The sequence below is a fragment of the Trachurus trachurus genome (assembly GCF_905171665.1).
Source record: "Trachurus trachurus genome assembly, chromosome: 17".
In the NCBI taxonomy this organism is placed as follows: domain Eukaryota; kingdom Metazoa; phylum Chordata; class Actinopteri; order Carangiformes; family Carangidae; genus Trachurus; species Trachurus trachurus.
Window position 1 is genome coordinate 14,159,518 of NC_139900.1, and position 26,685 is coordinate 14,186,202.

The following is a 26,685-nucleotide window of genomic DNA, read 5'->3' on the forward strand; positions in this document are numbered from 1 at the left end:
TGAAGAAGTTCTTTTGTCAATATTTACCCGTGCTACATCATTCATGCTGATGGTAACTTGTGCATTGATCCACTCAGGATTCTGAGTCCCCCTCCGAGTCCAGACCGACACCTCAGAGGATTTCTAGAACAAAGCAAGGCATTGTCTGTTTAGCTTTGAGGTAAAGTCGCTAAAAGCAACATCAGCAACAGAAGATTTGTAGTAGTATAAATTGGGCTACACACTGTCTGAACCAACAGATCCAGAGTGGACACAGAAGGCCCGAGCATGTAATACCAGAATCCAACACAAAAGTTTGATGCAAGATTGACAACAGGAACAGAGATGACGGCTCGCTCTTTGTCCTTGGAACTGGATCCATTTACCAGCAAAAATGCACCTTGGTAGACAAAGACAACACAGACGGGCTTTTATAACTCAGTGTAACTGAGTGTGGCACTGGATCATTGTTCTTCTGTCAGTGTACCAGCCAATACAAACAAACATTGTTTTTTTTTTTCTAAAACCAAAATAGGATTATTTAGCATTCATGATTTTTAACATTCAATAGTCAGTACCTTTATTATTTCCGTGAGTATGATCATACTGAGGTCCATCCCATGGTTGGCCCACTTGAAGGCCACTACCAAGTGTCCAATTGAAATCATCACTTTCTTCTTGTGCCCAGTTACAAAGACCTGTTGTACAAGATATAATTGTATATCTTAAAATACTTCATCTAAAACATTGCTAATAGGAAGCACTGGCTGCAGAAATATGTATTAAAACATGAAATGCTCCATCTCAAGGGGCTATTCTCTAAATAAAGTCAACAGCTGATAAAAAAGAAAATACATTTTTTTTCACATGTATACTGTAACTCCAATTTGACTGAGCTCTACTGAAACTCAGTGTCACCTTCTTCAAAGGTGCAATCCATGTTGGAGGCAGGAGCAGCAGTGGTCGTGGTGGCAGGGGCTGGGGTGGTCGTTGGGACGAGGTCATCACAAGATTTGTCCCTGATGATGTGGACGTCGTCGAGAGAAAAGCTTCCGGATCCTGTGCCGGTATAATTGGCTTGCAAAATAATCTGCAATGAATGACAGTTCATTGGAAGTTTATTTCTATAGCTCCTGTGCAGTATTTTCTCGCCATTCTCATGTTATTCTACCTGGTGAGGCCCTGGTGCGTTGTAATCCACCCTGTCTTTGATCCATGTCCTATTCATATGTCCATTCGTATTCCACAGAGGCCGCAGTCCTGCAGTCTCATTCACAAACACTGTGAGCATAATGGGTGAGGGCCCTGAAAGTACCACAATTAATCATCATCAAAGGACTGAAGTTTGCAGGCTTTAAGAAATTGCCACACACATGGAATTCACATAAATAATTCACTTTTTCTTTTTGACCAGGCACTTTTTATGAAAGTAGCTAAGACTTCTTTTCTGAAGAACCATTCCAACTTTACCTCGTCATCAACCCAAAACAACTCACGTTTCACATTTTGCATTTTCTGAAACAAAAACTGCCTGGCTTCGTCATATAACGGACAATGAAACACAAAATGCAGTTCATCCTCAATTACATTTAAATTACATAATGTGCATAGTCTTTCATCCTCAGGTACTGAGTTAAACCTACCAACGTCTACTGCTGGTATTTTGTTGTGTTATGAGCCTGTACTGTCTGCACTGTATGTGCTGTACTCTCACATGCATTTACAGCAAATGTCTCACTATGATCTACAGCCTTTGTTAACACAAGAGTTACAATCTGTGTAACATTAATGACGTCAAGAACATGTTTGCGTTTCAATGAAATATACGTTTTTACCAACAAATCAGGCATAGTGGGAGAGCAGTGACAATAATGTACTCACTATCTAATAGCCACCCTTCAACGTAGTGCCACAGCTCAAGACAGGCTCGGTCCACAGCTGCCATCGACTCACTCTCCAGTCGGGCAGATTCTGTTTTCTTGATGGGCCTGAAAAAAACAAAGTGGCCTAAAGACAGAAAAATTTCCACCTGAATCATTTTCCAGCTGTTTCAGCGTTCAATGCTGTACTTACAGGTACAGGAGACTTTACTGATCCCCGAAGGGCAATTCAGTTTCTACAATCCACTGTGACCATACACATACAATCAATCACACACAGCCTAACACACATAGCAGGGGTAGCTTGATGGAACGTAGGAATGTACAAATATAGCTCATCTATGTATATATATATATATATATATATATATATATATATATATATATATATATATATATATATATATATATATATATATATATATATATATATATACTGTATATAAAACTCTTAACACACGAGGTAATTAGTGTGAATGCTGAAAGGAAATGCTTTTTCTAGTTGTCAATAAAGTGCAATACTAGAAGAATGCGGAGAGCAGAGTAAATAATTGTGTTCTTTACCAACATAGATTTCGTGAAGTGTATAATGTCAGGATGAATACATTGCTGGGAAGTGGTGTGTAAAGTGTTTGGTGCCTCACCTAAACTAGAATCTGTGGAGTGGTCACCCACTGGCTTATAAGATCCCTGACTGGCGCCTGAAAGCCAGTCCCAGTCCACTCCGTCCTCTGTCGGAGGACTGTTGACCCAGCCACACATGTCCATCTCAAAGTCACAGAAACCTGCAAGGAGCAACACAGATGCCCACTGTACTCCCAATAACAAACATTCATTTTCATCTTTCATGACTTTTATTTTATTTTCCAAGTTGACGGGGGTCACTAACCTGTCGGGGGACAGGCACCGTTCAGGACAAAGAGGTCATCGATAGCTATATCCCTCCTCGGTCCGTCCCCAACTGTTGCTTCAAAAATCACCTGTCAGTCAGAATGACAAATTGATTTGATATCCTAAGCTATTTCCACACAACTTTCCATGTCTTATGAGGAAGCTTGGGCAAGAATTTCTTAAAATTTGAAGTATCTACTAAAAACCTTTATGTGTATACCACTAGTCGAGAATGTTATAACACCTCTCATCCCAAACCAGTTTGTCTGGAGAGTCTGCAGACTTAAGTGATCACCTGAAGTCACAATATTTTCTACTGGTGTAGCTCTGATAAAGTCTGGGGGTTTGTTTTGCAATTCTTAAATTATTCATTCAAAAAGCATTTTCTGATTACATCCCACTATGTAGGTATTAGTCCTACCTGATACGGGGTATCAGGGCTTAGAAGTGTCACTCTTCCGTGTCTCCAGTGCTTCCCCTGATCTCCACTTCTGTTCCAGAGCTTCTGGGTGTTTCTGTGGCTGCCACGACTGTGCAGGTGAACAGTCAGTTCACCCACTCCGCTTCCCTCCATGTAGTACCAGAACATCAGACATTCCCCATCAGCAGGGGTCGGGTCCATCGTCGCAGTCATCATTGCACCTCTGGACCCAACAGGATGTCTCCACAACTGCGCACTCAAGTAATAACCTACACATAAGGCGTACAGTAGTTACGCACATGCTGACTTATATGTGATTGTATTTAACTTTTATTTAGTCCTGACATAGCAGCGGTACATTAGCCAGATGAGATCTCATGGAGTTGCAAACCTTGCTCTGTCCCCAGAGTGTGATCTGAGATGGGACCGGAGGAGTTGGCCGGTTGGGACGTCCCCGTGATCCGGCTCCAGCTGAAGTTTGAAGAAGGCTGGTGCTGCAGACCGCAGAGCGAGCCCTGGAAGGTGCACTCTCTCTCAGGAGGGCAAGAACCATTTCCCTTGGCGGACACGACTATGTCATCAATGGCTATGGTCCCCTGTGTGCCACCCACGACAGCTTCTATGATAAACTAGAGAATAGCTTGAATTAATTGAAAAGGCAGTGGTTTCAAGATAGGAAAGAGTTTGACTGTGACATGAACTTGGAAGTTAATTGGACATAATATCACAACTAAAAAACACATTTAAGCCACAGGGATGAGGTAACTATAATAGTGAGAAAGAGAAATAACGAGATAAATTTGTGATTTGGGGGGAAACATGACTTGATGTGTTTATAGTCTTTTCCATTTTCATATAAAACTGATCTCCATGGTCCTCTAAATACAATGCACAAGGTGATGTTGTCATACGCACAAAAAAGAACAATAAGAATACCTGTATTGGTTTTTCACTGTTGAAGGTAAGATCAGCAAATCGCCATTTGTTTCCCTGGGTGCCACTCCTCATCCACACAACTGTTTCTCCTTCACCTGGATGCTTTACCATAAATTTCAATGAACCTGGTGATAAGACACATAAACAGAACTTGATGAACATTATAAGCTCAGAAGGTGCTGAGGATTCAGAATGACTGTAGTGATCTAAGGACAATGCCAGAAATAATATCTTCCTTTAACATCCATATTGATTTAGTTTTGTCTGAGAGTGCAACTTTGTAGATTTAGGCACGTACCAATGCTGTTGCCAAATATGTGGTACCAGAAGCTCACACATGTGACTTGACCTGCAGGTTGAGGGATGCTCATGAGTCTTGCTGTTGATGAAATGTTCCGGTTGTTGCGAGTGTCTATTAACATGAAGTAACCTGTAGAGAGAGAGAGAAAAAAAACTTTCAAACCGTGCAACTTTTAAACTCATGTAGTAAGGGATGAGTATGCAGCACTGGCTGCATTATTACATAACCTATGACTTTTCTTACAGCAGCCCTGAGTGTTTTATCATTAATTAATACAGTTCATGTTGTACACACATGGTTTAAAAATATCAAGTCGCCACAAAGTAGTTGCTGAAAACATTTTTTTGTTATCTGTCCATAAGATATTTACCTTTGCCAACCAGGCCTTCATATGACTCACGAATCCGTTTCCAAAAGGTGCTGGCAGTGTAATCATGATACCATGAACAGGTGTCGCTCTCAAAATCACATGAGAGTTGGTCTGATCCTGAGGGGACATCTCCCTCCCTGCAGCTATCGAAGCTGATATCATCCAACATCATGTATTTGGGTCCATAGTATGGAGGGTCAAATGAAAACAGCAGCTGTATAAAGAGAAGTGCTTTACTCCACATTTGCTCTGACAAAATAAATCATTGTTTTATCATTTATTACTTTAATCCCTGAAGGAGCAGGTTACTGTGACAAGATGAAAACATTTTCTTGAGAAGTACAGGTGCAGCGATTGCATGTTACTGAAGTTAAAGGACACACTGGGCTCCCGAAGAAATGTGGTGTGATCTTCTGATAATACCAAGTAGAGATATAAAACCTAAATTATTTTATTGAACACCCAGGCGGAAATTAGGTGTCATAGAAGCTCATGAAACCAGATACAGATACAATAAAATTTTTAGGTACAATAAGTGAAACCTTGAAAGTGAGTCCAGTATCAAGCCATTATATGTTTATTAAATTGTAGCATGCATGACTTCTTAAACATTTTAGATTGCTCTGTCTGCATATGGCCTAAAGGCATACAGGATATCTTACTGACCTTGTATCCTCCTGGCTGATTACCAATGCGGACCTTGGCTTTCTCCCATGCATCACTGCTGCTTTCAGAAATCACCAGCAAATTTGTTGTATCCCAGCCTCTGAGAATCTGTACTTTAAGACTCTGGCGATCATATTTATGGTACCAGAAGCTGAAACACATTAAGAGTCCAATCACAGAAACAGCAGACAGCTAGCAAAGCATATTTGTCATGTCAGGTTCCAGTAAAATCACTGATATGCTCCATTAATCGAGCACATGCACCATCTAACTGTAAAATACATAAGTTACAAAGACTCATTCTTCTGAATACCTCATCTGGCAACCCAGAGCAGTTGCCTTCTCAACAGGATACTCCAACACAGCCTCAATCACAGTACTGCTATTTCCTGCGCACATGAAATGACCTGTATCCAGCAGACAAACATCCAACATTATCAATGAACACTAGAATTTAAAATGCCACTGCATGTGTTTAAAGTGAATAATGAACAAGGAAATGGCATGAACTGATCAGGACCGGTTAACGATTACCCTCAGGGGTTCCTGTGGTATGGTCATGTCCAGGAACTAAGGTTATGTTTGCCATCTCCCAACTCCAGTGGATGGAGCCGTCACTGTTGTCTTTCCAACCACAGGTGTGATGCTCAAAGTTACACGAGCCTGAAGGAGAGAAACAGGAAAAAAAAAATTGAAAACAGAAAATTCAACCAAAAAAAGATATATAATACACTGTGAGAACATAAAAGCATACCTCCTGTTCATGGACATGGGCTGTCTTTCATTGACAGCCTATGTCCAGATAGAAAGACTGTCAATAAGAGAACTTAAATAAAATCACCTGTAGACAGAATTCCAGTTTTATTTTTCATTTTTCAGTTTATTATAAACAAAATAATATCTAATATTTTGAATGATTTGTTCACAAGTGCATGTGTCATTTTGCATGCACTTTGGGTTCCTTGCAGCTTCATAATTTGTTTAATTGAAAAAATGATGACCCTAACCCCAGAAAAAAGGATGAATTTCAGATAAGGATAGATTCTAAAAGTGGAAAACTTTTGCACACTGGTTGTCAGGAAGGTGTGTTGTGAAGCAGCATCAGACTAGTAGAGAAACTCCCACACACTTTCTCACTTGAAACATTTATTAAGCCAACGTCAATGACCTTTCTCAAGTCTTCAATGATGCCTTGACAAAGGTCTGTGACCGAAATGATGGCTTAATAAATGTTTCAAGTGAGAAGAAAGTGTGGGAGTTTCTCTACTAGATAAGGATAGATTAAAAGGTGCTGAGCAAAGTCAAGAATGAATGCATAGAACGTTGATAAAGGATGAACCAACATATATCTACTCTAAACAAGAGGACCTACAGAAAAGTTGAAATTAGGAATTAGTTTGACAATGTTTTACCACAAAACTCCTCATCAGAGCCATCTTCACAATCCTCCTTAAAATCACAGACAAGTCGCGCAGGAAGACACCCTCCAGATGTGCAGTTGAACTCCCCATCAGGACAAGAGGAAACGATGACCAACAATACTATAAAGACATTACAGAGATTAAAAGAAGAGAACTTAAGAAAGAAATGTGCCCATCTGTTTGAGTTGCACTACAGTTTTTCTGTTTTCTGTTTTTATTCATCTCAGAGCTGCCACACATTGTAAATCCAACAGTTAAATACACATTTTCATGCAATATAGACATTGCAAAACGTTTCACTGTGGAGTTTATGAGTGACAAGTCTGGTGACTTCTCTTTACTGGACCAGTATGCATATAAAAAAAATGTACATGACCTGAAGATATAAATGACACAGAGATGTGCAAGATATTCAGCTCTGGTGACCCTTACCTGACAAAACAAATAATTGCTTCATGTCTGGAGAATCATGACATGAAATCCAGAGAGAGGGTAAAATCCTTAAAGCATGACTGATTAACAGTATGTGCCTGAATTATTGAAGAGCAACTTCTATTACAACAATTCAGCTAAGGCTGTGAATTCTTATCACTCAACCCCAGCTTAAAGTCCAGGGTGTACTCAGTAAACTGCATTACATTTCCGTTGCTTGTCTTTATGGCTCTGACTCTGAGTGCGTGCAGCACTTGTTTTAAGCAGAGCTTTAGATTACAAGAATGACCTAATGTCATAAAGGTGATACAGTAGATCCTGATTTTTATAGTCTCCTGTTGTACAGACAATCATTTCTTCAAACTGTGAGGTGATGGAAAATGTTAATGTGGGTCAACTTTGACATCTGCAAAGATTTGAGGATAGCGTCCAGTGAAGTTAAACATGAACCTTTTACCTTGATGGATCCAGTGAATTTGGCAGAAACGTGTGAATGTGAACAACAGTACATGTTGCGAAGGCCAAACTGGCTCTTATCTGACCTTCCAGCTGGGTGGCAAAAATACAATATAACTTAGAAAAGTCCATGTTTCAACTTCACTAGTGATGTCAGCAATAATAATTTGAATACTGATAATGATAATGTTGATAATGATATTGGTGTGACTCTGAGATTTACCTTGACCCAAAAAACATCAAACCAGTATGACTGTGCTTTAAGAGCTTGGGAAGACAAATACAGTAACTGTACATTATTACTTTAGACTTTATTCTTCTTTTATTCCAATTATTTATTGTTTAATTGTACAATGAAACGTATAACAGTCTAACTGATATAACTCCATCCTACAGTACGACCATTCCTTTCCTCGAATTCAGTCGTCTGGAGCGGCTGTAAACTGTTGACGGTGTCAGGTCTTTCAGGTGTGCGGCCTATAAAATTAGTGATGGTAGTATTCTGACAGTAAAGGACAAAACGCCTGAGCAAAGGTTTGTGTCTCTGGGAGTGATGGGGGTGGGGTTGGGGGGGTCACAAAGAGTGCATGTGTGCACATGCACACACACATACAGACTTTTGAGCTGTTGTTACTGCAGGAGGGGGGGGGGGGGGGGGGGGGGGCAGCAACACTGACACTGACTGTTGTAAATTTTAATCTTCTCACAGCTTTCCAGTATCGACAGAGATGAAAAGGTGCTATGCTGATTATATCCTCACCATTATGTTTTATGTTTTTATCCTCCACCAAAACGTACCTTGATATCGACCAGAAGACAACTCATTGGCGATTCAAGCTAGTCTCAATCTCAATCTAATCTGGCCTTTTCTTCTTTTTTTGGGGGGGTATTTGTGATTCTAGTATGCAGTTGATTGCAAAGTTTGTTTTACAATATGTAGTTGGTCTCCTCCTCCTTCTCCCAGTTGTAGTCTACTTGTTCAGAGGGAAAGGGGCAATGTTACTCGTGTTTTTTCACCTTTGTGTTGGTGCATTTTTATTTGATATCTTTGTGCATTAGGCTTTGGCGTAGAGGTGTGGTAGTGAGGTTTAATTATAACATCTTACATGTATTTCATCATTTATTATCACTGTGCCAAATTGTCTGAAGAACATTTCCATTAGTGACACTAGCAGTGAAGTATAAGAGCAGTATAACAAAAGTGTACCAATCCCACTTGTCCTACTTAAAAGTTGCAATGTTAATATTTCAGCACAGTCACACCAAAAAGGAGAATAACCAAAGAGGAAGTGAGAATACAAAATGCTATGATACATGTTAAGGAAGAGTTGGAGAACAAACCTCAACATCTGAATGCCTCTCCCCCAAAACAGGATATTGTGTTGCTACACTCAGGATGCACACAATGTTCTCTTCATCAGCAACAATGCAATATCACTCTGGTCTATTAAAATCACAAGTAATTTAAACTTATCACAAAATGTTTCTAGTACACAGACAATGTGAATTCATCACTTAATCAGCCTATGTCTGAGATTTTAGGTTATTATTGCCACTGTTCTATTATAGTTTTTCATCTATGTGTAGGTCATTTTGAAATATACTTAAGTGCTCTACAAGAATCACAGAGGTTAAGTGTAAAATAAAAATATAAAAAGGGGCAATTATTGAGAAATAAATACATATAAACTTGAAAAAGGAGAACATTTCTGAAGAAAATCAGTCCATGCATGCTGACAAGGCAACACTCATCAACTTATTGCTGACTTCTTCCTTGGAAGTTGCTTAATTTGAGGCCACCAACTCCATTTTGCGTTGAATCATTTTTTATTTTGATTTTCAGTCAGTGGAAGAAATCATGGATGTGTCTTTGGGGATGGATGCTGGTCTGCACCACCACCCAGAATCTGATGAGTCATGTTTAAGACAAGTCTCTTGTAAATCTCTTTTCCCTTTTCCCCAGGACAGGAAGTAAATGGGGCCACACTTTCTGGAGTGTGACATCCGTGCGAGCAAAAGAGTGAGTGTATGTTGACCATACTTCCCTCCAAACCCCCACCCCTTTTTTTTTTTTTACCAGTAGCAAAATGCTGAAATCTGCCAATCTGAAACATGACACTCAATGAAAAGGAAAAAAAAAGTGATAGTGTCAGTACTATTAAGATTCCCTCCTTTTCATGGTCACGCTCATAAGTCCTCTGCTTGCAATGCATGGACAATGCCTGCTGCTGTGAGACTTATCAGAAGAATGCTGACCCCAAGGATAACGCTTGTAGCCTTTGTGCTCTTCATCCTTACATTTCAATGTTCTGCAGCAAATGGTAAAGTATGAACTCCAGGTTTCTTATGTTGCATATTCTATATCTTAAACCTTTGTTCTTTAGGATTAATAATCTGTATTTGCTTTAGTGCACATTTGTTATATTGGAATACATGCAAATTCAAACTGTGACATTCATAACTACTACTGCAAATAATACTGATGGCCTTATATATTGTTCTTATGCACTTATGCAATTTATTCTAAAGAAAAAAAGAAGTACAAATCTGGGCTACACAATAGACTGACACAACTGCAGTGGTAGACTGTATCAATTGCTATTTCAAGGATGCTGTGAGTGCAGCTCTAGTCTGCCAAAGTTGAACAGGAACTGTTTTTGGAACAGAGAAGCTCAAGTAGAAAACAACAAAGACAAATGAAACAACTGTGTCTCTCAAAAGTAGACATGCTCAATAGAAATAAACAACACATTTAATTTTTTTTTGTCATCAATCAAGTAGTAAAAGTAGTGATAAAAGGATTCATAGACAGAACATGAGGCTACCTGTGTTTCAAGGTAAATTTGCAATATGTTTCAAATTCACCTATGCATGTGATGGGCTGTTCATAATATAATGTGTGGAACATGAGTTATTTATTTTTTTCATTTATCTGCAGATGGCGCATTCTCACTCACTAACAAGGCCACTGGCTTTTGTTTGCTGAAAAAACTGACCCGCTGCCTTGACGTGCGCTGGACGACTGGTAACCGGCTTTATACTGTTACAACCAAAAAATGCCTGGGAGCACAGGGCAAAAGTGTCGGGAGTGAAGTGAGCCTCTACGACTGTGACGACAGGAGCGATCTCCAAAAGTGGGAATGCAGGAATGGGACCTTGCTCGCCCTGAAAGGCCAAGAGCTTTACATTGAAGTCAGATCCGATGAAACGATCGCTCTCTCCAGAACCACTGGGCCAAATAACCAGCTCACAATCACTGGGACATCCAGCGGTGCTTGCTCAAGAACATATAGAGGTACGGTATGAAACCTTTGGAGGCACCAGATATGTAGCAAACAGGACCCAGGAGCACTCTCCTTCTAAACTAGCATGTATGATTTTGGCAACTAAGATGTAGAGATTTTAAAATGTCAGGCAACAACATCCTCCATCCCAGGTTTTGACTGTGCAACGTTTAGTGTGTCAATTGGCAATTTTGGGGAAAAAATATTCATTTGTGTCATTTTGGTTTAATAAAATGAATTTTGATCAACTCTTTTCCCTTTTTAGAACTTTATACCATCGAGGGAAATGCGTTTGGCAAGCCGTGCATGTTTCCCTTCATGTACAAAGACCGGTGGTTTGGAGACTGCACTGCGTTTGACTCCTCACAAAAGCGTCTTTGGTGTGCAATCGAAACAAAATATGAACGTGAACAGTGGGGATACTGCCCAACTACAAGTGAGTACTGCATCTAGGGTTGAAATATCACTACAGTGAATAGGCAGTGATTGAATCTTGTTATTGTTATTAGTTAAATTTGATCTCAGAGCACACTTTAGTTTAGATTAAAAGTTGAATGAATAGAAGCCTAGCCCTAGTTTAGTCAAGATGTTATATGTATGCAAAGCACAGCACAATTTTTAAGTCACAGTAATGAGTTAAACTGATTGAACGAACAACTCATTTCCCATATTTCTATATTCATGAACAGCAAGAGACAACTGGCCGAAAAACCTGGTAACAGGAGCATATTACCAACTCAACACACAGTCCCTTCTGACTTGGCCTCAGGCGGAGACCAGCTGCAAACAGCAGGGCGCCTCGCTGGTCAGCATCTCCGATCCCAATGAGCGGGCTTACATCTCAGGTAAGGTGCCACCACCCAGTGGATTCTTGTTTTACCTTTCATAATACATGGGCTCATATAAATGTATATGCATCGCTTTGGTGCATATACGCTTTGATAAAAAGAAAAAAAAATGTTGTGTAAGTGTTGTTAATTGAATCCACTCTGACAAAGATAATTATGCCAAAGATGTACTCTAAAGGCTGGGGCATTTTCATGAAAATATTTTGTAAAAAAAAAAAATTTAAATGTGGGGAAATGAATGCCAGTTAATTTTTGCTCCCATCAAGTCATTTGATCAGGCGAGAATATAGTGCAAGAGCTTTTAAAGACCTCATGCAAACCTTTGAGACTGCAGCTATTTCATGCAGAAGAGCTCCACAACTTCACAGCAAACACACACACTGGTGTTTCCTTAAATAGTCCAAGGATCATTGAGACACAGGACAGATTGTGCAATCCACTTTGTTCACGAGTGATATGAGGCCTCTGTACTTTGGCTCCAAATCTGAAGGTCTCATTGAACAGATCACCCTGAATTCATTTAATATCACTTTCCCAGGAGTTACTATATAAAGCAACTCCTGGGAAAGTTTGCCAATGCATATATGCATTGATAAATGCTTGTTTTGTTTTGATAAATTCAAGGGACATGATTAAATTTGTTGCCATTTGTTCTCTGTACAATACATTGCTTCCTCTGTGTTTTGATTAACTTCATTCAAATGTCTCTGTGACTGTTGGACTGTGATTTCTGTTTTTTTTGTGTGGATATTTTTATTAAGCAAGGAAAAAAGGAACAGTGTGAAAGAGGAACAAGTTCTTTACTCTTTCCTTTTCTCTTTTTATGTCCCTCTCAACCACTCAAACACACATAAACACGCAGCACTACTAGGACCAGGGAAGCAAAAACTTTGGATTGGGCTGGTTCTGGACCCAGAACATGGCTGGCAGTGGTCTAACGGCAAGCCTTTCCGTTATCTGAGATGGGGCACTGGTAAGTCGCCACTCCCGTAAAAGGAAGCCAAATGCACTGCTATGGTTCCCCTCAGCTCTGACCCCCCAAAAATAATCTATCAATCCATGCTCAGATATGAGTAGTGTGAAACTCTCCCTCTGGAACTTGAAACCTTCAAACCTGGTAATTTATACCAGAAGACCTCATTTTAGCTTTGGCAAGTGAAAGAGTCATTGCTACACTGCCAAACAGGAACAGTAGAAATGTATTTTTCAACAACAAAGGCACATTTTATTACATTAAAACTGTTGTGATATGATGTATCCACAAGTCAAGAATGAATCTGAAGTTAATGTTGACATTTTTCTTTGCATTTTTTTGTTTTGAAGGAAACCCACTTCCTAATCCAGGACACAACTGTGCATTTCTTGACTCTGTTGGGCAGCACACATGGCAAAGTTCATCCTGCGTGAAGAAAATGGGCTACATCTGCTTCAAGGAGGGGGCCCCGCCAGCTCCCCCACAGAGTACAGAGATATATTCTATTCTCCTTTTTGTTTATCTGACTCACTCACTGTTTCATTCTGTCATCCAGTCACTTATACTGTATATTTGTTCATTTCATCATCAGTTGAGCAAGGATTTTGTCCAAGCCCGTGGATTCCCTACAATGGTCACTGCTTCCACCTTCAGCGTGTCCCTCAGACATGGGCAAATGCTCAGAAAGAGTGTCGCAAAGAACATGGGGACCTGGCGACCATCCACAATGTGGAAGACCAAAGTTTTGTCATCTCGCAACTTGGATACGGTACGTGATGCATGAAGGCATTCAACCCTCACCAACACTTGAAACACAAGTGGTTTTCATTTTGCTCTAGACTGACTACTTTTTTCCAATATCATGTACTCTTCACTGTCTATGCTGCAGCACCCACTGATGAGCTTTGGATTGGACTGAATGACAGAAAGACAGAGGGGCTGTTCGACTGGAGTGACCACTCTACTGTCAGCTTCACCAGTTGGGAGTATGGGAAACCTACTCTGACCACTGATGAAGAAGACTGTGTCCTCATCAAGGGGGAGGTAAGGAGCTTTATGTCGGTATAATGGTGCATAGAAATCCTTCTTTGAGACATAAATGTGTATATCTGGACAAGAGGTGTCACAAAAACCCTCATGCAGCTAATTCTGAAATGAAGTACTGACCAATAAAAGACAGAGAGCAACGCAAAAAATCATTTGTACACAATCAGTGGTATAAGCATGCTTTTTCCATGCAGATTCTCAGTTTCAGTAAGCTTTCGCCACAATATAAAATGTTTTTTTTTAAATAATACATCCACAAAATTCAATGGCTTTTATGGTGCTTTTTTCTTTCAGAATGGGAACTGGGCAGATCGCTTGTGTGATGAGAAACACGGCTTCATCTGTATGAAGCAGGGTGAAACTGATCGTCCTGCAGAAGAGGTAGAACTGGACCCAGGCTGCAAAGCGGTGAGTGAAGATTACATTTCATCCTTTTTGAACAACTGGCTAATTAAGGTGTGGGGTTAAAACTCACTAAATAAAATTGGAAAAGTAACTGGTTCATTCACGTTAGAGTCATCTCATGTGGATCCAAGAAACCAAATCATTTCGTTTTTTTCTTCTTTGTTTAAAATAGGATGGATGGTCAACATTTTCACGCATTCACTGGGTTTTTCATAATTTCTTACAGGGTTGGAGAAGACATGGCTCCTACTGCTACTTTGTAGGAACTGAGACAAAGACTTTTGATGAAGCAAAAGATCACTGCAAGAGCTCAGAATCCTACTTAGCTGACGTTTCAAATGGGTACAAAAATAATATGTTTTTACAAATCACGTTTTGTTAACTCTAACACTGCTTTTCTGAGAAAGAAATATAATCAAATGCATATATATAATTTCAGGGTGGATAATGCATTTCTTGTCAGCTTGGTGGGCTTGAGACCGGAAAAGTATTTCTGGATAGGCCTCTCTAACATGAAAAACATCGATCAGTTTATGTGGACCAACTCAGACTCAGTGAGGTTTACTCACTGGAACGCTGAAATGCCAGGTACATACAGATATAAAGTTCAATCTTTAGATAGTTGGGACAAACAACGGTGTGTCACAATGTACATTTAACGTATTTTCCCTTCTTCAACTCAAGGCTACCAACAAGGCTGTGTTGCCATAACAACTGGGATATTGGCCGGACTCTGGGATCTGCTGCCCTGCACCAATCAGGAGAAATACATCTGCAAACACCTGGCAGAGGGGGCAGTTATAACTGTCCCACCGCCGACTCAAACTCCCCCTGCATGTGCGGATGGGTGGACTCGTGTGGGAACGAGAAACGTCTGCACGAAGGTACAACAAGAGGTCAACCTCGGTTACGGGCAATTAAAACATGTTACATGCTAATAACTAAAGGAGGTATTTGAGCTGCAATCACCCTAACCCTGACACTAACTCTAACCTATTTAAGTAACGCATTCATACTAAATGTGTAAAATTTCAGGAGCAGATAAATGGTGCTGGTGATGGAGGGGTGGCTTCTTGAACACTATTTCAAAATAATATATTCCTTTTATTTTTCCTTCTTGTCACGTTATTTCTTGGGGTGTGTATGCCTTTATCAGGATAGGATAGTAGATATTGCCAGGAAATGAGAGACAGACATGCAGTACAGGATCAACACAGATACAGGAAAAGTGCATTTGCAACCTAGAACCTGAACAATAAGATTTAAAATGGTGCACATATCACCTCACATAAAGTTGTATAAAATAGTAATTATGAGATAGAGAGATAGTGTTTTCATATGAAAACATCTTACCAATGTGCTTTGATTACAAATGACTTTGATTGATAAGCTGTCAGAGCCACAGTTATGGTTTTGGTTCACTCTTTACTCTGCAGGTCTTGTTCAGCCAGAGCAGGTCGCTGAAAAAAAAAAAGTAACAGTAATAAAAGAACAGTAGCACACTACCTGACAGACACAGTGACTAGTTCATAAACAGATAGGGATAGAGTAGAAAGTAAGTTATTATTGGACCATTGAGTTTTAATTATAATGCTGCTCCATAACTGTTGGATAAACATATTTGCCTTAAACTTTAAACATTATAAGAGATCAGGACTATATTCTCAAGTCAGGTTAATTTTTGTTTTAAATGAAACTAATTCAAATTATTTGCAAATCTTCTCATGTCCAGTGAACTAAAGTCCAGCACACAACTCTTCTCTGTCAAGTTTTTTACAGGTCCCCGTGCAGATGAGAAAACCTGGTATGAGGCCCGGGATTACTGTAGAGCCATTGGAGGAGATCTGCTCAGCATCCACGGCTCTGCTGAACTACACTACGTGGGACGGTATGAGACTGCTAAATACAATTTCAACTTAAAATAGAACACAACAGCACTGATATCTATAACATTAATCCAGCAATTAAATGTCACACACATCAGCTCCAACATCTCCGCTTGAACCTTCCCTCAAGAGCGCTGAAAATTACGTATCCTGCTTTACACAGAAGCCACAAGAGAGACGACCACACAAAAAATGAGTTAAAGTTTTGTCTTTAAGAATACTGCCTGATCAAATGGCCTATGTCTATATACATATTTGCACTGCAGGCATGGAAAAGGCTGGATTGGGCTTCATGTTCCTGATCCAAGCACGGGTTATGCATGGAGTGATGGCTCCCCGGTTAGTTGTTCTACTTTGTACAACTCATTTGATTTGAACCAAAAATGTATCTATCTCTTTTTAATATGCATGCTTTCACTATAAAATGATGTATATCTTTTCACAGTTTAACTTTCAACACTGGGAGGAAGGCGAGCCAAACAATTTTAATAACGCAGAATCTTGTGTGGAATACAAAATGTATCACTGGGGTGAGAGCGGGTCCTGGAACGACGTGAACTGTGAGAGTTACAATGACTGGCTGTGCCAGATCCGTGCAGGTACAGTGGAGAAAATGTGCTGATTATTTATCTTGATTCTCCTCTGAAACAAAGTATGAAGATAAATTACTGAGGAGAGGTTATTTTTAACCATTATGCAGGAAAACGTGATAGGCTCTAGTTTAGTTCCACCATCAGTGTTAGGGGAGTGCCTCACATGTTGCAACACTTCTCACAAGTGCATCCCAAACAAAAGGTCACAGGATCTCATTATTCCTTCTATAGGGAGAAGAAAGGGAATCCTAATCCCAACAACACATGACAACTGATATTTTTCTCAACATTCAAACTGTTTAGTGCAGTAAAAAAAAGAGAGAGCACAATCCAGAAACATCGACCCACAGACATAAATACAGAGAGGAAAGTGTTTTCTGTGTTACCATTGTTTCAACTCAAACTGAAGTTTTGTTTGTGACCTTACAGGAGTGACTCCACACCCACCTCCAAATACCACCACAGTGGGTAAGTTGACATTGTTTACCTACACCCACCCACGGTGTAGTGGTGGCTGTACGTCTTTGCTAATCTGCTGGAAATATGATCCCAATCCCCCCATCCTGAGTGACAGCATTACAGCCAAGTATTGTTCAAGAAAATTATTATATGAGAGTGAAGATGTTCTTTATCCATTTGGAAAATTATCATCTTATTGCGTAAGACATTTGTGTTAAATTGTAGCACAATTAGTGCATGTAACTTCTAGAGTTGACATTTGTGCCAAATTTGAATGGATAACATGAAGAGTTCCTGAAAAATGAATTTCACAAGACAAATGTGTTTTGTGAGTTTACAGTCACCTTTGCTTTGACCTTTGTGCAATCAGCACATCTTTAAGAATATGTATATTTATGCCAAATCTAAAGAAACCCCCTCAAGACCTCGTAAGAGATCCGGTCCCAGGTGGACAGACAACCCAAAATCATAATGCCTCCCTTGGGTGTCACTGGCATGATGGCATAACATTTCTATGTAGTCTAACATGTCATTATACAGACTCTATGTGAACTGTAAAAAAAGAATAATTGTCAAAGAAAGAAATATATAATGTGTCTTAAACTTTTGCAGATTATAATACCACTGCAGATGGCTGGCTTGTGTGGAGAGGAAATCAGTATTACATTAACAGAGTGTCACAACCCATGGAAGAAGCTCGTGACATCTGTAAGAGGATGCATGGAGACTTGGTATCGGTCAATAGTAAAGATGAAAATGTGTTCATATGGAAACAGGTAGGTATTTCTTGGTGTGGAAAAAAACTATTAACACGTTCAAATTGGCACAAATTCAATTTACTAGGTAATGAAAGTCTTTAACTTGTGTGTATTCATCCATATGTGTGCTCTGACAGATTTCCAGAAGCTATGGGCAGTTTTATATAGGTTTGTCAGTGGATCTTGATGGATCATTTTGGTGAGTATTATTGGATATATAGAAATACAAAAAAAAAAAAAGTTTCTTAAACTGAGATATATTTAGCATGTGAATATTTTCCACATATAAAATATATAATGTGGTAAACAGACTGCATATTCTCAGGTGTTAAGGTTTGAGGTGAAGTATACAGCTTATTTTATTTTTAGTAGTGTTGTGACGTTCACGAACGAACCGATTCTATTGAACGGCTCATTAACATGAATGATGGGAACCGAGTCACAGCTGGGAACCGTTCTTTTTTTTTTCTTCTTTTACATCACTGTGTGTTCATAACAGTCAATTGAAGCTGCTCCACCGGCCACGTAAGTGGCGTGCATCTGCGCGGGCATCGTTGTTTTGCATAGCTGGTCTATTTTATTTCCTCAATGCGTCCTCCTCCGCCCCGTTTACGTATCACGTCGCGGCTGTTCCCAGTGTACTTCCCCTGGTACATGGGGAGGAGTGCAGACCAGCTGCAGGACACAGTGCTTATTAGATGATGCCACCTGAGTTGTGCACCCTGCCTTCACATGAGTGCTCCAGTAAAAAAAACAAAAAAAACATCTGAGGACCCTGGAGAGCAGATCAGCTGCAGCGGTCTTAATATTTACAATGAATCCATTTCAGACTTTAAAATCTAGTCCATACATATCAAATGAGGTTATTAATATTTTTGAAATAATTTAAACTCACGATATTGGTGGGATATCTAATTTTGTATTATTTTGTTCCAAGTCTCACCCCATCATACCTTTCAGTGATTAACTTAATAACTATAAAAAATCAGTCAAATGAGACAGTTTTTTAAACGGCTCTTTGAAAGGAACGGCTCACCAAGATCCGGCTCCCCTCAAAGAGCCATAAATCCCATCTCTAATTTTTAGGAAGGTAGATAGATATAATTGCAGGTGTCTGTCTTCTCATTAAATCAATTGATGACTCACTCAATGATCAACCAACTCACTCATTTGACTAACAGACTTCATTAAGCCTTTATGAACTGTTTTCCTTAATTTAAGAAGACTTGTTGTCATTGGCATCAGTTTATTTACAATATGCAAAACACACAACAAGGCAACAACGAGACAAAAAACAGGTCCATTGTCACATGATAGTTGTTATATGATTACATAATTAATCTTAACTGTGTGTGTTTTAAGGTGGATGGATGGCACTTCATTATCACTGCAAAGATGGGATGAAAATCAACCTAAAACTGATGCTTATGATGAGAACTGCGTTACTATGGGTTATTATATGGGTGAGTAATCTAAAAATATACATGTTAAAAGAATGAACGTGGAGTGTAAAATTGTAAAATAAGTTTCCTTTGCTACGGGGGAAATGTTACTCATTGCATCTCTGCTGTTTTCATAGGTTTCTGGCAGACTTGTAACTGTGGCCAAGAACATTCCTTCATTTGTAAGCGAGGACCCTCAACACCTGCCAACACAACTGCAGCACCCACACCTGCACCTAAAGGTGGCTGCCCACCCATGTGGACCAAATTCGACTCAAAGGTTAGATATCACAAGTAGCTTGTAAGAATTTTCAAGCATTGTATCCCATTGTATATGTCCTCTTTCAAATATCTGAGGGTTGATGGCAACGATTTTAGGGATACAACGTAGACTTAAGCGTTAAGTAAAAAAATAAAAAGAGTCAAGAACAAATGTCATTTAAGCTAACGAAACAAAGATAATCTTTTATTGTGAATTGAAAAATCATTATTCTATTTCTTATCAACAGTGTTATAGCATCAATACTGCCCGCAAGACAACATGGGAAGAAGCACGCAGACAATGCATGACCATAGGAGGAAATTTAGTTTCTATTCCTTCAAGACGTGTGCAAGGTTTGTCCATTGTCCAGGTTTTTTTAAATGTATTTTTAAATGATAGCCATGAGAGGGAGCAGTCATTCTTAACCTGCCAAGAGTTGCAAAAATATTATTTGGGGAAAAAATTGTCAGGGAAAAAAAAATAGAAAGTGGATCCCCAATTACATGTATTGTATTGTCTGTCAAACTGACTAAAATCTGTGGTGGTGTTTAGGATTTCAGGATTTCATTGTCTTATTTGTCTTGTTAGAAATGATCATGTTATCATTCTATTATGTATTGGAAATTATTTCAAAATAATGCACAAAAATTTGAATTACTTAATTTCTAAATCTGAAATTTTCAGCATTTTTGATCACCAAAATGGGTGAAGCAGCAACTACAGACCTGTGGATAGGTTTAAATGGTATAAAACAAGACGGATATTACTGGACTGATGGAAAACCAAGGCGATATACCAACTGGGGCTATTCTGTAAGTACACTGATTTGTTTAGGTCCCTACTAGAAATAACATCTGAAATATAATTTATGCTAATATATGATTTTAAAAATTTGTTTTGGCCTTTAGAAAAGTCAACATCGTCCTGGGACATTTTATCAAAGATGGAATGAGGTAACACTTCCAAGATTTAGTTGAGAGTGAAATTAAATTTTACTCTGATTCATCAGTTTTTAATTGAATGTCTTGGTGATATCCTAACCACTCCTCTGTCCTTAACCAGGAAGACTGTGTTGTGATGAACAGCAATCCTAGTCTTGGCATTGGTAAATGGTTGATTAAGAATTGCAATGACACCAATGGATTCGTCTGTCTTCAAAATCTTGGTGAGTTCATCAATCTTATGTTTAAGAAATGATCTGATGAATCATGTAATATCATGTTTAAGTCCAGTATGTCTTAGTTCCAAGGTGCAATTTAAGTACAGCACTATTCTTCCAAAATAATTGAAGAAATTAGAGTGGGGACTGCATGACATGGTTTGGAAAATTGTTAGAATAACACAGAAATTGTAAATAAGGCTAAATTGTACATACAGTACAATAATTATGTACTGCAATGATTAGAAAAATCATTCTCACCTTTGATTTTTGTCTTGTTCTCAACAGACCCTAATAGACAGAGTCAACCAGAACCAACAGTTCCTAATGTCTATGTAGCTCTGGGAAATGACAGCATCAAGGCTGTGACTCAAAATCTAACTTGGGCTGATGCCAAGAGACACTGTGAAGGTGATAAAGCCAATCTTGCCAGTCTGCGAAATGAATGGACACAGGCCTACATTGAGCTGCTGGCTATGAATCTTAAAGCTCCTGTGTGGATTGGACTGAATAAACAGCAGGTACAAGGCTACAAACAACTGAAATTGCTGTACTTTAGAAAGAAAGTATGAGTAATTTAACTTATTCAATTGACAATTTACCAGACTTAATAGCTTCATGACATACAATGTGGAACCCCCACAAGGCAACTGATTTTAATACAACAATGTAATTCTGTACATTTGTTTAACCAATCAGTTACATTTTAACAAGGCTGCATAAATGTCGATGAATTATAATAATTTGACCTATCCTCACTTTCAGACTGGGGGTTATTTTAGATACATTGATGGCTGGCACCTGAACTTTGCCAGCTGGGGTACAGACGAACCTAGCAGGGACAGACCTTGTGTCTATCTGGATGTGGATGGAAAATGGAAGACTGCTCTCTGCAATCAGACCATGAACAGTGTTTGCATGCAGTCCACAGGTACGAATGTTGGTAGGCAATGTGAATGAATACAGTCCATCTGTCTTAAAGTGTCAAACTTGAAAAGCTCCATTGAATATTTAGCAGTAATGCTGAACTATAACTGTATGTTGAGATTATATGCTAAGTGTATCATCCATGATATTGAACAGAGCTAGGCAGGATGATGATTAGGAGTAAATAAAATTCACTGCATTGAATGTCAGACGGTAATCTTTTTAATGGCCATTCTCATCTTCACATTCTCCGTCACTCATAGATGTGGCACCAACAGAGTCATCCACCTACCCAGGAGTTTGCCCTGGAGAGTCAAGTGGCGAGTATGGGCAGACCTATACCTGGATGCCATATAAGGGCTATTGCTATATGTTTGTCACAGATGAAGTTGAATGGCCAAATGCAGCCAGCAGCTGTGCAATGCATGGTAAGAGACACACACATTCACACATTATATGTGTAGACTGAGTGTATAATATGTAGTTTAATGTCAGCACATGGACAACACCTAGCAATATGTGCTTGGTAACTGTTAGAACTAAAATACTGTTTTTTTTTGTCATTAAGGTGGATCCCTGGCTACCATTGTAGATCCTGACGAACAACAATTCCTCCAAAGCAATATGGAAATGTTTAAAGACAGCCATAGCTCATTCTGGATCGGCCTGTATAAAACTCATAAAGGTATGACATTATTGAAACTATTTAATTTATTTTTTTGTGAAACTGTATTTACCAGTTTTAACAAAACATTTAAACAACTCAATTGTAGTATCAATTCCATGTTGATAGGATAAAGGGAAGCATTGATTGTGACTCAGATTTATTGTTTTTGTACTGTTTCCCTCTTCTATTTTTACCTTGACAGGACTACCATAGCAAACCAAGGCTACACAATGATTATAAAAGTATTATTTAACAAAGTATCAAAGTGAAAATAGTAACACCTTGAATTTCTGTTGGGCTTTAGGCACATGGATGTGGCTGGACAAAACAGTCATTGACTACACAAACTGGGCTGAAGAAGAGCCTCGTTCTGACTTCGGAGCCATCTCAACTGAAGATGGGTTTTGGAAGTCAGGACGAAGATGGCACGATAGACCATACATCTGTAAAACAGCTAAAGGTAAGATTGTTATACCCATATATTTTAAATATAATCTTTTTATAAGCATTTCTCAAGACATGTAGATTGATCAATAGTTTTCTGTTAAGTTATGTTTTTGTTGAGATATAAATAACAGCATGTGCAAGAGGAGATGCATAAAAATGAAGAAGATCAGTTCAAAGTCAATTATATAGCTTGATCCACCATAACAATAACACCCAGCTATTGATTATGTTCTGGGTTATTCTACAGGTTACTTGATATGTTGACCATGTAGAGTAGATTTATTTTCATGGGTAGACCATAGACTGTAAAAAGAATGGACGTAGCGTCCGTGACGTCACCCATTGGTTTTGGGGAGTCGTTTTTGTGACTCAAATATGGCGGCCTGGACAGCGCCATGTTGGATTGGCCGGCCGAGAACCGCCGAGAACCCGCCCACTGGCCTCGAAGCAGCTGTCCACGGAGCTGCTCGGGCCTGTCACTCAACATTTCCGCGCCCTAATTGGCCAGAGTTTTAACCTAATAACAGTAAAACGGTAGAGTTTAAAAAAAATTCACCCCCCTCAGAGTGTGTGCGGGGGTAGAAACTATCGATTGAGAAAAAAAAACGTTCTGACACCAGGCTTTTAACATGTTTACTGAGGATGTAAAATCGGCGATTTTAACATGGGGGTCTATGGGGAATGCTCCCTTCTGACACCAGCCCCCAGAGGAAGCCGGGGGGATTGCAGTTTTTTGAACGCGGAAGTGAGCTTCACTTCTCAGATCCACAACTGCCCCCTTGGGGTAGACCTGGGAATGACAGGGCAACCTTTGATGCAGGGATGATCGTGGGGAAAATGCAAGTTTATGCAATTTATTTTATTAATAATTCTTCCCTTCTTCACCAGTGATAGTCAAAGATGCAGATTCAAAGTCTGGTAAGTTACACCTATTTAATATGTGTTATATTAGAATGTTTAAATGGTTTAAAAGGTACTTTCATCTTTATGATAATTTAACCTAGACTAAATTTGTGTATTGAATTGTTTGTACTCATCACTACTTGGTTAATCTGTGCAGAACCACAAGAAGGTCAGGATCCTCGGAGCCGTGTCCACACGAGTTTGGTCGTGGTGCTGATCATTGCCATCATTTCTTCGCTGACAGTTTTGGCATTCTACCTGTACAAAAAGTCCCCCATTCCCTTACCCACATTTGACAATCCACTCTACTTTGACAGTGAACGGTCTAAGCCTGATGTGGTTGACACCAATAAACTGATAGAGAATGCAGAGGTAGAAAATCCTGAGCCCATTATAACTCTGTGATTTATTAAGTGTCAGAAACAAGTGGGATGTACATGATACTGTATCTAAGACTGATGTATGTATGACCTTTTATTCATGTTTCTGCTTTTTTTTGTACTACAGACAGTTTATATTCAGTTATTTAACAGTATGTCACTAAGTGTGAGTTTCAATGGAGTTGGCAATGTCTGACCTCATGGAACAGAACAATTTAGGCTCTAGGATGTCTCAATGGGAATGATTGGTTTATGTGTTGTTTTTTTTCTTTTTAATCTATGATTGAATGTATAGTATTGTTAATTGTTATGCTTACACCCACTAGATCTGTTACTTGCTTATACCCTTGAAACTGCCTGTTACTGTTAAATGAATATTAAACCTAGCACAACACAAGAAATATTAATTTAGTGGATTATTCTTTAATAAATGAGAATTTGCTCATCTAGTACAAAATGTACTTAAAAGGGTTAGGCCTTACTGTGCGTTCACACCAAAAGCTTCCAAAGCGTCAAAACGCCGAAGTCAATTCATTTTCAATGAGAGCCAGGCGACACTGAGCGTCCAAAGCGTCAACAGGCGTCGCCGCGCTTCCAAAGCGTCCAAAGCGTCACCAGACAAGAAGTTGAGCCATGGTTAACTTTAGGGTAATTAGCTATGACCTGGTTCGGCGGCAACCTGTCAGAATAGAGATGTCCGTCGGCTGCCTTTTTTTCCCTTTTTTTTGTATTTCGACTCCCCAATGACCAGCGCGATCAAACTTTGACGCCAGTCACGTGACGAGCGGCCAAAGCGGCTGAAAATATTTGCCGTTTTGGGGGCTGTCTTGTCTGACGCCCACCCTCGAACGTTTTTGACGCTTTGGAAGCTTTTGGTGTGAACGCACAGTAACCCCAATTTGAATCTGGCTCATGGTCCTTGGCTCCATCTTCTCCCTTCCCCTGTTGATGACTCTCCTGACTTTTTACCTGTGGCTCTTATAATAAAGGCAAAAAGCCTCAAATATCTTAAAACATATTAACTGCTTTATGGTTGCATGCTTTTGCCAAACAGTCATGTTGCAGTTAACATCAGTGTCTATCCAGACTCATATGAAAGCCTGCAGCTACATGACATCACCAGTTTTTCCACTGTGGAAAAAAATGTCAATGATTGCTAGTTATTAACTACAGTGGGTACAGAAAGTATTCAGACCACCTTTAATTTTCACCATTTGTTATGCTGCAGCTTTATATTAAAGTGGAAATTAATTAAAAAAAGAAAAACTGAAATATCACCTGAAGTTTTCAGACTCTTTGTTGTGACACTCATGTAGGTCATTCAGGTGCTGTCAATTTCTTTTATACATCTTTGAGATGGTTCTACACCTTCATTTGAGTCCAGCTGTGTTGAATTCCAGTAGTTTGGACATGATTTGGAAGGTACACACCTGCCTAAATAAGGCCTTTCAGCTCATTTGCATATCAGATCAAAATGAGATCCATGAGTTCGAAGGAACTGCCTGAAGAGCTTAGTGACAGAATTGTAGCCAAGCAAAGATCTAGACAAGTGGAGTCTGAAGGGGAAGGAAGAGCAGAGCTGCCTGAACAACTGCCAAATATCCGTGATTGGATTGGGGTGGAGGTTGCTGTTGGGGAGGAGGTTACTGACAGAGGTGAAGAACAGGCATTTGTTCCCCCTCCAGTTGTTGCCATAGGAGTAGTGATTTTTACCACGCTACTTCCAATTCCAAAGAGAAAGAGGGGCCAGACAAGAAATAGGTCCAAACCTCCCTCTTATCACCTAACCAGTGATGAACATTTTTCATACATTGCTTCAAAAAACACACCAAAGATGGCCAAAAGCACAAAAAAACAACGTGCTGCTACACGCTGCACTGTGACTCTCCCACTCCTCACGAGCTCCACACTGACAAGCTACCGGCAACACAGAGCCTCTGTCGGCCCTTTCAAAGTAAAAAGCTGCTGTCTGACGTTTAATAGCAGCGGGACGGGTTGTGAAAATAGATGCGGTGGTGCGGGGCGGGATCAAAATACCACGAGTTGAAAAAAAAACCCGACCCGCGCGTCATGCATGCCCGCTTGTCTGATGTGTGTGGACGACAATATCAGAGAGTGAGCACTATGCGGAGATGAATGAACAGAACTATATAGCAAGTTTTTTTTTTTTTTTAAGCTGACGTAATTGCAGTGGGAGTTCCCCAGGGGTGTGTGCTTTCTCCTGTCCTCTTCACACTCTACACTTCGGACTGTACAACAATCCATGACACAAACAGAACAATAACATTTGCTGATGATACAACAGTGGTGGGGCTAATTCAAAATGGTGACGAGACAGCATACAGGGACGAGGTCCACAATCTGATAGTTTGGTGCACCAACAACAACTTGGCACTAAACCCCAACAAAACAAAAGAAATGATTGTGGACTTCAGGAGGAGGAGGGCAGAACCAGCACCTCTGTACCTCAAGGGTGTGGAGGTCGAGAGGGT

General features: G+C 39.6%; 1 protein-coding gene across 1 annotated transcript; it reads left to right on the forward strand.

The window, feature by feature from the left end:
• Positions 1-9,930: 9,930 nt before the first annotated feature.
• Positions 9,931-24,710, forward strand: LOC311000297 (macrophage mannose receptor 1-like; the record flags this gene model as incomplete). Its single annotated transcript, XM_083990975.1, is given in 32 exon segments — positions 9,931-9,949; positions 9,952-10,074; positions 10,692-11,048; positions 11,303-11,473; positions 11,727-11,882; positions 12,748-12,858; positions 13,209-13,346; positions 13,451-13,627; positions 13,748-13,902; positions 14,200-14,313; positions 14,537-14,652; positions 14,750-14,898; positions 14,995-15,194; positions 16,080-16,198; positions 16,463-16,535; positions 16,642-16,795; positions 17,219-17,257; positions 17,861-18,024; positions 18,144-18,205; positions 19,369-19,469; positions 19,586-19,728; positions 19,958-20,063; positions 20,395-20,522; positions 20,619-20,663; positions 20,773-20,875; positions 21,158-21,390; positions 21,635-21,800; positions 22,060-22,224; positions 22,365-22,481; positions 22,768-22,923; positions 23,799-23,828; positions 23,971-24,710. Coding segments are annotated over 32 exon segments (4,338 nt in total). The 3' UTR covers positions 24,219-24,710.
• Positions 24,711-26,685: the final 1,975 nt, after the last annotated feature.